The sequence below is a fragment of the Glycine max genome, chromosome 14 (assembly GCF_000004515.6).
Source record: "Glycine max cultivar Williams 82 chromosome 14, Glycine_max_v4.0, whole genome shotgun sequence".
Taxonomy (NCBI): domain Eukaryota; kingdom Viridiplantae; phylum Streptophyta; class Magnoliopsida; order Fabales; family Fabaceae; genus Glycine; species Glycine max.
Window position 1 is genome coordinate 1,662,855 of NC_038250.2, and position 16,015 is coordinate 1,678,869.

Consider the following 16,015-nt stretch of genomic DNA (forward strand, 5'->3'; position numbering starts at 1 on the left):
TTCTCCATGCCCTAATTCTTTCTTTCCACCTCCACTACCCATTCCCTTAAGTTGCACTCTTGCAAATTAATTAGAAAAGGGTTTCTTTCTTTTTGTAATGATCTCCTATTATCATCCTTCACCTCTCTAATATATACACGGATGTAAAAAAGTAATCGGCACCGTTTGGCACTAAATTTCAAACTTCCCGCCACAAGAATACCTAGATATAACCGTTGTGTAACAGAAAGATTGTGTAGAAAACGTAATAAAGATGAATGATAAGATAGTAAAATCTGATCTAATATAATATTGTGTAGATACCGTCATATAGATATTGATAAGATAACTAAATTTTACTCTGATGTAATATTGTATAAATTTAATAGATACGCTTTGTTAAATCAAGTTGATAAGTAATTTTTAATCTAATGTAATAGTGTATAAATTTAATTGACACGCTTCATTAAAGAAAGTTTTAAAACTTAAATTCATCTCTCTTCAAATTTTCAATTAGCCGATGATCCTCCGCGTGCAAGCCATCGGTGGGGCGGCGGATTGGAAACCTGGTGGAATCTGTTTCATGAAAAATGCATGGAATCCATTGTTCATCAATTTCTTTTCCACTTTCCTCTCTGCAAAATTCTTTCCTTGTTTTTCAGCACTGAAATTTGAGGAGTTTCCTCGTAGGACTTTATTTTCAATTGTGAGGGTTAGTCTGTAGCCTTCACTTTTGTGACAACCTGGGACTGCAACAATGTTGCTTCAATCTTCAACAAGTAACTGGGCCGCTGTTAAAGATATGGAGTCATTACCTGGGATATGTTTGAGTAGTGGTTCTAGTTCTACCAAGTGAAGAGTTATTGGTTTAAGTGCTCTACTGTTGACCCACCAAATGTTATCAGTTACTGGAGTTATGGACCAGACCAACTCCATATCCAACCCCATGATTTATGTTCGTGTTTGCCAACCGGATTCAATCAACAATTCTAAATGCTAATACAGATTAAGGATTATATTTGTCAAACAATCCCTTTAAATTGGCTAGCTGATCATGTTGATATTTGGTATCTATTATCAACCTCTTTTTATTTAATACATTAGAATTGATTGAGTTTAAAATTGATTTTAGAAAAATTTCACATACTTGGTTTCATATTAAATAAGAGTTTAGAATTGACTCTAAATCCAAAATTGATTGAGTTGAAGCAACTTTGGATATCTTTAGCATGGGATCAACAAATTTTATATAAAGTTTTACTCCTAACTTATAATAAAAACCTCCAAACATAAATCACATCATTTTTAAAAAATTAACCAAAAATTAATTCTGTTAAAATAATTTCATTCAAAGTTAATTTTATTAATGCTGATCCAAACATGCACTAATATGTGAGTACTTGGGCATTCCAAAATTTGTTGTTTGGTTGAGGAGAGGGGAAGCATAATAGAGAGAAAAATTTGTGAGTCATGCGAATCCCATACCTCTTGCACTCTACTTTAATTTAAACATCTCTTTTATTTCCATCTTTGTGTTTTCATCCTTTCAACCAAATACAGCATAAAATCTAGACTCATTTGAGTATGACTTGGTTTAGCAAAAATAATTATTCATTTGATTAAAGAACCTTGGCTTTTTTTGTGTTGAAACTTCTAATGGACTAAACTGCCGACATTTTCTTGAAGGCGGGCCTCACTGGTTTGGTGATCCAAACCAGCACGTGCTACCCCATTTAACATTACAAATTTCTGCTTCCCTATCACTTTAATGATTGATAGTTACATTTTCAGCTAGCTACCCAAATTTGTGTTGGGTGTTTTGAGTGTATTTTGGAAGTTTCAAAGGAATAAAGTCTCACATTGGCACATTTGATCTGTTTTTCACATGCAGGGTTATTAGATCACTGCTTTCTTGTTTCTATTTCTGCATTTTGTATTTCTTGGTGTCTTATAGGAGGATATATTCACATATAGATTGTCTGAACTCTGAGCTGTTTCTGTTAGAATTGGCATACAACTTGTCAGTTGTACTATTCACGAAGGAACTGCTGTTAATACTGGTCCCTACATTCCCCATATCAAGGATGAAAAAACACAGGGCAATGGGTGGGAATTTGATGACAAGCATGCATGTTACTAACTAGGGTTTGTCAATCCAAACTACTTTAAAATTAGATTAGATTTATACTTAAATTCAACACAATAAATGGTAAAATAAATAACTACTGATAAGATTGGATCTGAATTTTTCTCTTCAAAACTAATTTCAATTCATCTAATCTGCAATCACCCTTTCATAACCTGGCATGACTCCACGTGGTTGTCATCAGACATGGCACTAACTACAAACCGTAGGCCAACCAATATTGCTTCAAGAAGAAAACGAAGGGCTAGAAATCATAACCAGCAACAAAAATATTTCGCCTTTTGGCACCCAATAAATATTTCATCAGTGAAAATCCAATTCTTAACAAAGGATACCGGATGAGATTTCAATTTAACAAACTGTAGAATCTAACTTGGAAAACCACCTTCCCTAGGCAAGTCCATTTATTATTAGTGTGCCTAATAAATTACATTTGGACTCAATAATAAACTTCAAAGTGAAAAGGAAACCAAAAAGAGAAATAAGAGTTGACAACAAGTCACGCGGAGCATGTAACTCAAAACAAATCGAAACTACAAGCTTTACATGCCTAAGATAAATATTAACTCTTGGAAGCCTTTCTCTGAAGCAAGCACCCCGTCTTGGCTGCAGGACACTCAATCTAGAGACATCAGAATAGCTTGCCTTGTTGTTGGGTTCCACTCCTCATCATTGTACAAAATTCTTCATAGTTGATTCTACCATCCTGAGAAACCACAAAATTGAGTGTCAACTATGGATGGAACTAGAATCCAAAATTGTAGCAAGCCAAAAGAAAAATAGGCTTACATTATCTGTGTCAACTTCAGATATAATTTCCCTGATTGTGGCCTCGTCACCCATACCATACTCCTTCATGGCTATTTCCAGTTCATCTCTTGTGATATACCTGTGATGGAATCAAACAAAAACCAGGGTGCATGTCTCATTACTCTTGAAATTCTAAATAGAGATATTCGTTAATTAATGATTCTGTAATGTATGTGCTTTTGGGTGTAGGAAGAAATAGGATTTATGGTATATGATCCTTGTTTATTACTTATTAAAAAAACTGAAAACATAATCCAATAGTCAAAAGAATAATATGGAAGGCATGGACTTCAAAACTGAGGTTGAGAATGCATAGTAGGAAAAAGAAATTATTTCCATAATGTGACAGATTGAGGAAGAAATGTTAATTCACAGTAGATGGACTTACCCGCTGCCATCTTTGTCAAAATATTGGAAGGCCTTGTAAAGATGCTCATCTCTTTCTAACCTGTGTCTATGCATTGTAGCAGTGATGAATTCTATGTAGTCAATTGTGCCATTTCCATCTACATCAGCCTAAATTTAAGCAAAGGAGTGTAAGCTTGAAAGAATATAGAAAAAGCAATGGAGGGCAAATCTTGTGAATTCAACAATAGCTTACGGCATCCATAAGCTGTCGCACTTCAGTTTCAGTAAGCTTTGAGCCAAGTCTTTGCAATCCTGCCCTCAGTTCCTCATAGGTGATTGTACCACTATTGTCAGTGTCAATATTTGTGAACATTGCCTTCAAACCTTGGATCTCTTCTTCAGAAAGATTTTCAGCAATGACCTAAAACGATTATTTAAATCCACTCAGTTTATTTTTGAATTGGTATAGATATGTATCCCTACACCCTAAAGTTACACAGACTCGAGCAATTTAAAATCATAATGAGAACACTGGAAAAAAATTATGTCTCTCTATGTTTAATTATGCCATCAAATACAATAAGCATAAAAGAGCATTGTGGTGACTTCATGCAGCTTGTGGCTGGACTAACCTTGAGGGCTAGTTTTTTTAGTTTATTCATTGCTCTGAATTGCTTCATTCTGGAAAGCACTGCACTGTCTATTGGCTTGTCAGAAGCATTTCCACCTTCTTTAAGCCATGGGTGCTCTAAATATTTAAACAATACAAGGAATCAATTAGTAGAGAAATTATAATTCATGAACCAAAAAATTCATAAGAATGCTGCAATCAAGCTATCAGTCAGCAGTAATAGTAAATGGGAAACAGTTATGAGTCACTGCATCAAGACACAGACATACACTGTTACTAGCTTCCCTCGTGTTCAATAATGTTTCATTTTCTATCACATAATGTCCTGTAACTAAACAACTGACATTTTTAAAGGATAGATAATAGAAGAAACAGTATATTGTGAAAATATTGTCTCTGAAAAGTCCCTAGTCTCAGCAACTAACATGTTCAAATGCAACATTGGTTGTCATTGTCACACCTATATGGGTATAGAATAATCTATACAGATGGAAAGAATTTGGCACGTATAAGTTTTTAAGCCCTAAATTCAGTTTTTATATGCAACACTACTATTAGTAATAACTATAACAACTAGCCTTGTTATGTGTTAGATAGAAGTGAAGGGAAAATTAGTTGGGAACTAGAGTAATTAGTTGGAGGGGATCAATTAGATAAATATGGTGAAAGGGTGAAACTGTGAAAGGATTCATTCAGAGAATTAACAAGCTTGAAAGAAAGGGGGAATCCTTAGAGGAGAATCCATGTTTCTGTTCGTTATCATTCAATAAATAAAATCATTCTTTGGGTTGCTAACAGAACTGGAATATATCTAAGCCCCTCTAGAGATCGATCTTCTCAACCTCACCCAAGTACACACATAAAAGGATCAAGTGGCAAAGAAATTCAAGCTATCAAACACCATACAGACAATGTTTAATACGTTTCAATGAGGAGAAAACACAATAAAAGTCGCCTACCTAGAACCTGAGAAGCAGTAATGCGTTTCTTTGGATCCTTTATAAGCATTTTGCGAACAAGGTCTTTAGCACTGTTTGATATGCTTGGCCATGGACTACTTTCAAAATCAATATGACCTTGCAATATGGCATCAAATATTCCCTTTTCCGTCTCTACGTCACATATTTTATTAAAAAATTAGTCAACTGTAAAACAGGGGGAAGCTAGCCTCTAATACAAGGAAATTATCATATTATCAACATATCAAACTCAGAGTTTACCTGCCCAAAATGGTGGTACACCGCTAAGTAAGATATACAATATAACTCCTGCACTCCATATATCTGCTTCCTTCCCATAGCTACGACGTAGAACTTCTGGAGCAACATAGTAAGCACTGCCAACTATATTTCGATACACCTTTCCTGTGAAGAATAAAGAATTAATAGAAAAAACTTAGTATATTTTATACAAGTGAGATGATGTATAAAATAAGTAAGCGAGGTTTATCAACTGTCAATTTCATAAACTTAGTTCACTTTAAATTAACAGTAGATAAACCCTTTCTAACAAGCCATCACTTTACAATTTCCATCTCCATACTTGCAGAAAAATTAATTCATAAATCATGGCACAAATTGAGTGCCAAAGATGTCCATCTACTGAAATGTGATAAAGTGCATGCATAGATATGGAGAAAAAAGAAAAAGGAGATAAAGCTTTAGAAAAATTAGTTGGCAGAAGTTTATTCAAATCAACATCTTGAGGGAGAGAAAAAATCACATGAAACAAATTAAAAGCTCTACTCAAACTTTGCAAGTCTTGACAATCAGGCCATTGATGTCAAGCATTGGCAATGCACTATTAGAACTTAATAGAAAAATCATTTTCAATCTTACATGACTTTTGCATCCAATTCCCACAGACAAAAAAAAAAGTTTTGGATGGAAATTATACAAAATTTTCCTCAAAAACTTTAGAAGATTATTCACAACTATGCTACAGTTCACATACTTATCTTTTAGGAATCTACACAACTATTAAAAATTTATAACAAAAGACCAATGAATGGATAACAAAATTTACCTTCTTCAATGAAAACTGACAAGCCAAAATCTGTGGCCTTGAGAAGTCCCTTGTCATCCTTACTAGATAGCAAGAAATTCTCTGGCTTGAGATCCCTATGAATGACACCCATAAAATGGCAGGTGTTAACAACCTTAACAATCTGTCTACATATTGAAGCAGCAGCCCTTTCACTGTAGTGGCCCTTGGCAATAATCCTGTCAAAAAGTTCACCACCAGCACACAGCTCCATAACCACATGAACTGATTGTTTATCCTCAAAAGCGCCTTTGAACTCCACAATGTTGGACTGTCCACTCAAATGCTGCATGATTTGAATCTCCCTCTTCATGTCCTCCTTGTCAGCTCTGCTCACAAGCTTCCTCCTTGAAATGGACTTGCAGGCATACTGCAGGCCAGTTGAATTCTCAGTGCAGAGATAAGTCACCCCAAATTGGCCTCTCCCCAATTCCTTCCCAAGTGTGTAGTGCTGCTTAACATCCTCAAATGGCTTCCCAGTGATTGTGTCATGGTTGTGGACATGTTTTGGGCTTGGTGGAGGCCTCCAAGGTGCCTGAGGAGGAGCATGTTTCTCAGGTAATTGGTAAGGTTGGTGAGGAGGGGGTTTGGTTTGGGTGGCAAAGGGTTCATGGCTCTTGTGATTGTTGTACACACCAGCACCTCCAGCACCAGCAACATGTCTGTAACCAATGTGTTCTTCTGGCTCTGACCCTTTTTTACTCAGACAACAACCCATGGTTCTGACACAAAAAGGGAAGAGATTTTTTAAGTTTTATCAGGTACCACCACACAACCAACTACTTGAAAGTGTGAAGATTCAGTCAAAGCATGAAAAAGGGAATGAACCCAGATGAGAATTCAAGAAAGAATATCCATTGAAGTGTGAAGAGAGAGAAAGGAGGAGAAGCCAAAGTTTGATGCAGAATGGATCAGAATGTGGTTTTTTAAAGGAGGAGAGGAAAGTAGAAAGAAAGAGTCTCAACAAAAAGGATAAAGATAGAACCGAGTCAACTGTGGGATTTGGATTTTAACGAGTTAACTAAAAAAGGTATTAAACTATTTTACGACCAAAACAAGGTTAGAGCCTTGGAGGGAGTCCATATAATAGAAGAGAAACTTCCTTGATTGATTCTTTCTTATGATTCAAGGATCGAATCAGAGATGCGTATCCAACACCACACTTTTCTCCTGTCTCGTTCACCACATGGTGCCACCTAATTTTTGTTAAAGAGTAACCAAGTAAAATTTTATTTAGTCTAAGGTTTTGATGTTGTTCAAGGACTAAGGTGATGCTGCTCTCATGTTCGTATTTGGATAGACTTTTGTATTTCCAATACGCGTAATGAAAAAACTCATCTGAGATAGTATAAGCTTCGCACGTAAGAGAAAAGAATCATTAATAAAAGAATGTTGAAAAATATATTTGTAAATTAACCGAATCATTAAACGCTGTGGAGGTCAGAATAATAAAAAAAAAACGCTGTGGAGGTACCAAAATTATGATGAGAGATTGAATTCACTTATTTCAAAAAAAATTCAAGAAGTAAAACCAAATTGAATGAATTTTCGGAGAACCAAAATTATGTTTAACTCTTTTATTTTCATTTAAATTGTCAATCAATTAAAACAACATAAGTAACAAGTAATAAAATGAGAACAATAAGAAAACAAAACTAAAACCATAAAGGATAGAAACACTACTCATCCTAACTTTAGGTTCAAATAGAGTTTATCTTGTTAGTTCCCATGGTTTTAGCTTTGTCGTCTTCCATGTTTGTCATATTTTTAATACATTTTAAGGCTCGCTGGTTTAGTTAGCTATTTATTAAGTTGTCAACATAATTGAGATGTCAGTATCGGTAAAACAAATCAAACTGATTATTATTTAAATGATTTGAATTGTTTTAAAAACCCAACGTGCATTTTTTTTGCATTGAGCTTTTTCAGATAGAAATATTAGTTAGTCCACCATCTTTTTTCTTGACAGCCAGAATAAAGAGATGATTCCCTATGCTCTGATTTTTTTATTTGGATTACAATCTAAGAGCACTACCAAAGTGTTTTAAAGAAGGATTATCTTGACTAGGTCTAGTTACAGTTAATCCCTATTTTATCTTTAAAAAATAAAACAAAAACTAGTATTTTAGATGAAATATTATACAAGATAAATTTGAATCAGATAAATATTTATTTTTATAAAATTATAATTTATAATAAACAAATATTTATAATTTATTAAGTATATTATAACTAAATTTATAATAAATAAATAATTTTTAATATATAATTACATTTTAAAACTATATTCAATAATTTAAATTATGATGTAAAATTATTTTATCTATATTGGTAAATTCTTTGAAAAGCATACTGAAATCCACACAACTCCCCCCTTCTAATTAGAGCATATTTAATGTACATATTTTGATGGGTATCTTATTCTAAGATAAATAAGAGGTGATTTTTTCTGTTTGAAATAAGAAGAAAACAAAGAAAAAAAAAAAACAGGTGTGAATCTTGCTCCAATTTTTTCCCTCCCATAAGAGGAAATGTATGAAAGAATAGGGAAAAAAATCAAAAATAATTCGAAATTGGAAAAATATGATCATCAAATGAAGAAATAGGACATATGTGAAACGTAAAACATGAAGCGTGGACACGAGACAATATATAATTATTATCATTTTCGTACTAGTTAACTCTTAAGCAAGAAAACGTGTACACAATCAAGCAACTCATTCAGGGCAAACATTGTTTTTATTTCATTTTCCTTTCCTTCTGGTCAAATTCTCAGACCCCCAACAGATTCTATGTTCCAATTAAAATAATTCTCGCGCTTTTGCTTTATTAGATACACTGAGTAGTAGGAAGAAATTAGCGTGAGATAACACAATCTAAGCGTTTCCTAACTTTCCTTACACTTTATTTAATACAAGTGAAATAGGTATAAAAAAAATGGCAAGAGAAATGAAATTTGAAGGAAAATTAAAAATTAGAATTATTTGATTAAGTTGAATTAACAAGGAGAGAAATTAAAAAATGGTAGGCGCGCCACACTAAAAATATTTTCATGCTAAAATGATAAGAAATGGAAGGAAAATATACACAATACTCGTTGCTTTAAGGGACACTTCAAATAAATTCCTAGTTTATAATTTTTAAACTATAAAATGTTTTTTTTATCCATTGTAGTAGAAGGTGATATTGGGAGATTTATCATAATTCACATAATAAAAATGTGTTTGGTTAACTTTTAACATTTCTAAGAATAATTTTAAAATAATCAATGATAAATAAAAGTCAATTTGAAACTTTCTCATCCCCGTTAGTATGGGAAGAAAAGTTGTATAAACATAAGAATGTAACTTTCTTGAGAGAAAAAAAAGTTAACTTTGTAGTTTTTTCTTTAGCTCGTAATTCAATAAAAAAATCTCAAAGATTATTATTTTTATTTTGTGTTCAATTGTACATTTTTTTAGAATAAAAGATACCTATAAATATTTTTACTTTCATATTCATAAAAAGGTAAGATAAATCCGTGAAACAAACGTTCTTCCTTGTTAATTTTTATCTCCTTTTTGTAGGATTAATTTTTGTATTGATAATTGTAAAATTAAACTATTTTTTAGATGAATAATTATTGAGGTAAAAGAGAAATACGCACAAAAGAACTATAATTGTCCGATGCTAAAGATGATACACACACCATGAACCTAATCACATAAAGCCTTAAAAAATGGAGCACGTTTTTTTTTTATACTAAAGATGAATTTACTTTCACATGCCTTTTTCGGTGAAGGAAAAGGGTATGCCCTTTCTTCCCCCTCCCCGACTCCTCATTTTTGGGCTAATTATTTACAAAGTGGTTTTGGTTTTCTTAATTCTTCTGTGTCAATAATAAATAAAGCTATGTTTAAGTTTTTGAAGCTACAAAAGAACTTAGCTTTCAAGTCACAATTAACTTTCCTAGCCCGCTTGGCTAGTTGAGTTGCTAAAGCAACCTTTATTTTGTAGAGATGCCGATTTTATTTTGTTTTGTTATAATTTTGCTTGGATGAATAATTGAGTGTCGGTATGTACATGTTTGGGGTTTCTTTAGGCGGAAAAAAACAAAATCTTATTATTCTTTTTTAAATCGTCAAAATTATAAAAAAAAATAAAAAAAAAAAAAAAAAAAAAAAAAAAATATATATATATATATATATATATATATATTCTTAACAAAAACATACTTATGTTAATTATTATGTATATAAAGGCAAGCAAAAGACCAAGGCTGCAATGTCTTTGTAGAGCTATAGCCCATGAATCTAGCCTATGTAGCGGGAGCATATTTGTGGCTGAAGTGAGTCTGTTAAAAGTGATACCAATTAAGGGACCCTGCTATTTCATCCCTCGTCCTATACAAATCTTTTTGCTTCCATAAGTTGACTAATTAACATTTCACATGCTATTCTATTTTGATAACTTCAAGAAATTTGCCATTATTGTTTGAAGGTTTGTGTTTATTTTTTAGTAGATGTTAGTTGTTAGTTTTTTAATTTTTATTATTGAGAGAAATTTGAATCCACCATTATTTTTTCTCTCGATCATTATTTTGTACGGTCAGAAGTAATTATTTTATTGAAAAATAATCTAAATTAACCAAATCATGAGAAAAATTATCATAATATATTTATTGGGTGTATATATCTAGTGAAAGATAAATGTATAAAAAAAAATTATCTATTGAAAGATAAAAAAAAACGTAAAGAGAAGTAAAAATTATAAGGAGTAATGTAATGCTATATAAGAAAAAGAGAGGTAGAGAAGTAAAGAAAAAAAAAAGAAATTAAAAAAAGTGTAAAATTAGTAATATTGTCAAAATTCAAAATCATAATCAACAATGAGAATCACACTTTGGTTTTTTCGAATCTTTCATAATCAACAATATCTTTTCAGCTAGGTGCTAATAGCGAATAACCTAATACAAACGTGTGACACATTTACCCAAAAAACATGGGGCACTACACCTGATCTCGAGAAATTATTAGGAGTTTGTAAAAGTGATTATTTTATTAGTTTGTAATATTTGTTGAAATGTTATTTTATGAACGTTTAAGTTCATAGGTTTCTAATTCTTTGAACCAAAAAAAAGTTAGGTTTCTAACTCTTTTTTTCATTTTTATATTTATTATATTATGATAACTCTTCTAATATTGACAAAATGTTGACGCTTTCTCTTATTCTCATTAAATATCATTTCTTTAAAAGATAAAATTATCAAAATTATAATATAGCATTGTTTATATTATTTCATTACACTAAATACAAAAAATCAAAAATAAGAATAAAATTAACGTACTAGTTATGATGGGTGGTGCGAATATATATATCATCGGGCTACTTGTGCAAGAGAAGATAAATTAACGGCATAGTAAGATAAATTGAAGAAATTAAAAAGAATAAAACAACAATTTTATTCCTACAGTATTATTGTTTCTGCTAAATAGTTCCTAAAGTAAAGAAATTATATAACTAATCCCTCAGGTATTAAAAATCTCATATGACATAATTCCCAAGTATAAAAAATATTTCAAATTAATTCTTGGACGTTAGTAAAACATGTTAACATATGGACTTAGTTTACGATAATTCAATATTCTAAGGATTATTTATATAATTTCATTAGTTCAATAACTATTTAGAAGAGAGAATGATGCTTGAAAGACTGAATTAAATGTTTACTGAAATAAAAGAAGAAAAACACAAGGAAACTTAAAATGCTTCTACTTAACAGGTATATTGAACTTTTTGATTGGGCCAACAGAACTTAAAATTTCAGTTGTGTACCCTAAAAAGGCCCAAAACCATCTTTTAAGCAACCTAAACACATTTTATGTAAGGTATGAAAAGACTGATAACAAATTTCAGCTGGGACAGTAATTTTGATGATCAAAACACAATAGTAGTAACACATTTTAATTTCATTGAATCTTAGGCATGCTTGCTTTGAGAGGGAGGAGGGACCTGTCTCTAAGATTGGAAAGTGGTTCTGGGGACACCCGAATTCACGTTTTACAGAACTCTATCGGTGCCTCATGTATGTTTGTTTCATAAATATGTAAACATTTACTTCACATAATAATTGTACTTTAAGATATTTCAAAAATAAAATTGTACTTTAAGGTTTCGGAAATATATTAAAACTCAAATCATGTACAAACTACTCACAACTTAGTGCAGATTTTTTGCATTAGATGATGGTTGGAATAATAATTTATGGCTAGATTTTCTTTCTAAACGAAGTTGCTTTTCAAACAATATCACAATTAAACTGATTTTTTAACACAGAAATAGACCAACAGTGAATATATGATGTCACATCAATAATAAATAAGTAAATTAAATATGTAAGAAATAAATAACTAGTTTTAAAACTAAATTAATGGGGGGAAATAAAGCTAAACTCTAAGTTTTCATCTCCCACTTCCATTCTCCCTAATAGTCGTAGGTCTTTCTATTCCTTACTCTCATTTTCAATTTATAACAATTGTCAATATTCTTATTCCAAATCAATGATTGGCTAATTAAGATTAAAAGTCAGTAACCCTCTCCTTCTTTCTGTTTTGGCAGTTGATACGTGAAAATGAATAAACGCATAGCTTCACCATCCATAGGTGGACGATCTCTGTGCTAACATATGTTTCCGTTGCTGTTACTATATTGAATGAAGGCCTCATTTGATTGATTGATTAAATTCCCTGAACATGCACGAAACCAACATCTTGTCTAATGACAGCACAGAAGTTAAGAGAAATGGCACACTTTCTTGAATTTGTATAAATCCATACAACATGTTATTAATTAATAGGACATAGATATTGATTTAGAAAGGCTCATATTTTTATCAGATAAAAATTCATTTTAATTCAGTGCAAGGCTCATTAATTTTATATTTATTTTTGAAAAAATTATTCATTTTATCTATATAATTGTAAAAACTTTAACTTTTAGTTTCTATATTTAAACTCAATATTTTTAACCTTTGTATAAGTATTTTTATACTTCAGTCGTTACAAATAACAATGACTAAAAGATAAAGTTTGTATAATAACGGGAACCAAACAATATTTGAAATTAAAGTATTTATAATAAAATTAAATGATATGATTTTTAAGTATAGAGATTAAAGGGTAAAGTTTATGCAACTACTATGAGTATTTTTTATGAGTTTCTTTCTTTAATATGTTTAACAAGTATTTTAAGTTATTTTTTAGTTTTTTTATTAGTTAAAAAAGTATGTTTGATCCCATTAATAGCCTTTGGTAAATAAATTTATTTTAGTAAAATATAATATTTTAACTTTCACCTTCTTATATTTTATTTCATTTTTATTCCAAAATATTTATTAAATTAAATTTACTTTGTTATCTTTTTCTACATATCATAAAATAGGGTTTTATTATTAGGGTTGATGACCATCCTATCATGTAGTACATATGATAAGCAGTGGGTTTGGATTAGATTTATAATAAGAAATAATCAATTACTATTTTATGATGAAAGGAAAATAATAGATAAATATTTTTTTATGGTATTACCTTAATTTTGAGAAGTAATTAATTCTTGATATTATTAAAACAGTAGAAAGAGATACAAAATAGCTTCATGATGATCATGAAAATTTACTGAATTCCCTTGACCACGCCGCAAAATTAAACATAAGCTATAGTTGTGCCAAACTATGGTGCAACTTGTATTGTATTAGCAACTCTGTTAATCACTTAATCGTATATCAACATGGTGGCGCAAATTCAATTACTTGGTCATACGATATGACGCAATCCACCTCATTAAAAACGATATGGACAAGAAGGCATTTATGGCTTTACTTGTGAAAAACATATACGTGTTTCAAGTCCAAAGCAAATTTCCATTTTTTTTTATAATTTCTTTCGTATATTAACAAACAAACAATCTTGTTTTATTAATTCCTTCATATCTCACCAAAATTTTGTCTATCTTAACATTTTGCAAATTAAATATAATACATGTCCGCCATTTAAGCATTTCAAATTTAAAAAGACCAATGAAGATAATTATGGGTGAAGGTGACGTGCTCCAGGAGACTAAATATTAAAATATCTTAGCCATATCTATCCATGAGTTAATGCAATTAACTCATTCGTTATTTATGAACTAGTAATTATATAAAGAAAAACTAATTTATTAAATTATAAATATTTGATAAAATTAATTGTTAATGTAGTTTAAAAAATATAAAATGATAGAAAAATAATAAAGTTATCATGATTTATTTTTAAAAAAATTGAATAAATACAATGAGGATAAAAATAAAATAAAAATATTAAAAACTAAAAACTAACATTTTTTAAAATGTTATTTTAAGTAATATTTTAAAAAATATTAAAATAATTACTAAAAAATTTATTTATCAAACAATCAAATAAATTTTTTAATTAATAAAAAAATAAACAAATTATATTCATCATTGTAAACAAGCACTATATTCTATATCATTTTTTCATTAACGACTATATTAGTACATGTGAAAATTAAATATTGGGTATAGCACCTTTCATTTTTAGACAAACAAGAAAGAGATCCCCATGCAGCCAAACTTAAAAAACAAAAACAAGAAAATTAGGTGGTAATTGAACCGTCTATTTTTCTTTGGGTGTGCTCTTAATTTTGTTCTCTCAACATTTTTTTGTGAATTGGTGTGACGCAGAATATGAATATCCCTATAAGTCTAAGTAAACTTGTTAAGACTTTTTTTTCCATGTTCACGGTGCAAAACGGTGCCCACTTATTTTGCCTATTATAATAAGGCAAACTCAAAATGCTACTATTAGTATTTATGAGATTTTGGAGCTAGTTAAATAGTTTATTTTTCAAAATTTCAGTGCTCTCTAAGTAATAAGATTCCTTTATTAAATAGCCACGAGTGTTTGTTTTCAACCATTAATGATTCATATCAATACTCGATCCTACGTTACTTAATTTTTTGGGTGTATACTCCTATGTTACTTAAATTCTCAAAAACGATATTTACATGTCAAAATTAATCCTCATCTCACTTTTGCATTTGACTTATTTGGTATAAACAGAATGTTTGAAATGCATATTTTAAACTATTTTGTCATATAAAAAGAAAGTAGTGTAGTGTAAGGAAATCTAACTTGTTAAGACTGTTAAATTAAATAGTACTAGTATATCTGGTCCATGACTGTAATTAACGTGGCTTCCCTGAGCCTATAAATGCTAGCTAGTCTATCTGCATATCATTCCCAAAAGAAAAACACATTGACTATTACCAACACTTCTCACACTATGACTAACTGGTTTTCTGGAATGATAGAAACAGTAGCAATGTGTAAGCAACTTTGCTTTGGCGGTTCTGTACTTGGGCTATTCATGAAAGCTATATTAATTGTTACGATTCAGAAACAGATTCCTAGAGTTGGAGGACTAGGGGCCTCCTAAGAGAGAAAAGGTAAGGAAAGGAAAACTGTATTTCTTCTTATTCTCTTTTCATTGCCTCATTACAGCCTTATATATCTGATACTGTGACTTATTAGCATGTGAAGCATTTAATTTCCTTCCACTTTGTTATGAGCAAGCATTCTCATGAGTTTGGCTTTGCCTTGAGAAATCAGTAGTACTGCTTCACTAAGCACCGGATATGATGCTGCACATTGGTTTTCAAAAAACAATTCTATTACCATAATTTATATCTCAAAGTTACTCTACCTTGTGCTAGTCAGATTAAGTGCATGTTTTTAGAACTCAAAAAGTACTATTATTTCCAAAGCAATAATTTATTTTTTCTTCATTTTGTGCGTTGAAATTCTGAAAACTGAAATAATAGAATATTTACTTTAAATGAAAATTTTACATTCCTTTATTTTTTTTTATCTTAAATTATCGTATTAGGATCTGATTATTTACTTTTTATTCTTATGCTTCAATAAAAAAAACTTTCAAATTATTTTTTAACTGATAAATGTGAAAAAAAAAACATTTTATAACAATCTAAAAACAAAATTTTTAAGGTATCATGAATAAATTAG

The 16,015-nt window shown here is 30.6% G+C and overlaps 1 protein-coding gene across 1 annotated transcript; it reads right to left on the reverse strand.

Annotated features, from left to right (window-relative positions):
* Positions 1 to 2,498: 2,498 nt before the first annotated feature.
* On the reverse strand, positions 2,499 to 7,105 carry LOC100794852 (calcium-dependent protein kinase 33). The gene is made up of 8 exons (XM_014767109.3): positions 5,940 to 7,105; positions 5,135 to 5,278; positions 4,874 to 5,026; positions 3,916 to 4,031; positions 3,537 to 3,704; positions 3,324 to 3,451; positions 2,915 to 3,014; positions 2,499 to 2,831 (listed from the first exon to the last, which is right to left on the reverse strand). Exons 1-8 carry the CDS (start codon positions 6,673 to 6,675, stop codon positions 2,757 to 2,759), a joined length of 1,620 nt encoding a protein of 539 aa, XP_014622595.1. The 5' UTR covers positions 6,676 to 7,105; the 3' UTR covers positions 2,499 to 2,756.
* Between the last annotated feature and the right edge of the window lie 8,910 nt (positions 7,106 to 16,015).

Bases quoted from the DNA above. Each gene is read 5' to 3' on its own strand.
- LOC100794852 (XM_014767109.3), bottom strand. From the start codon at position 6,675: ATGGGTTGTTGTCTGAGTAAAAAAGGGTCAGAGCCAGAAGAACACATT. The intron at 5,027-5,134 runs GTAAACTCTGAG...TATGTGACGTAG, and splicing joins TGTACCACCATTTTGGGCAG to AGACGGAAAAGGGAATATTT. The intron at 4,032-4,873 runs GTAGGCGACTTT...TTAAATATTTAG, and splicing joins TACTGCTTCTCAGGTTCTAG to AGCACCCATGGCTTAAAGAA.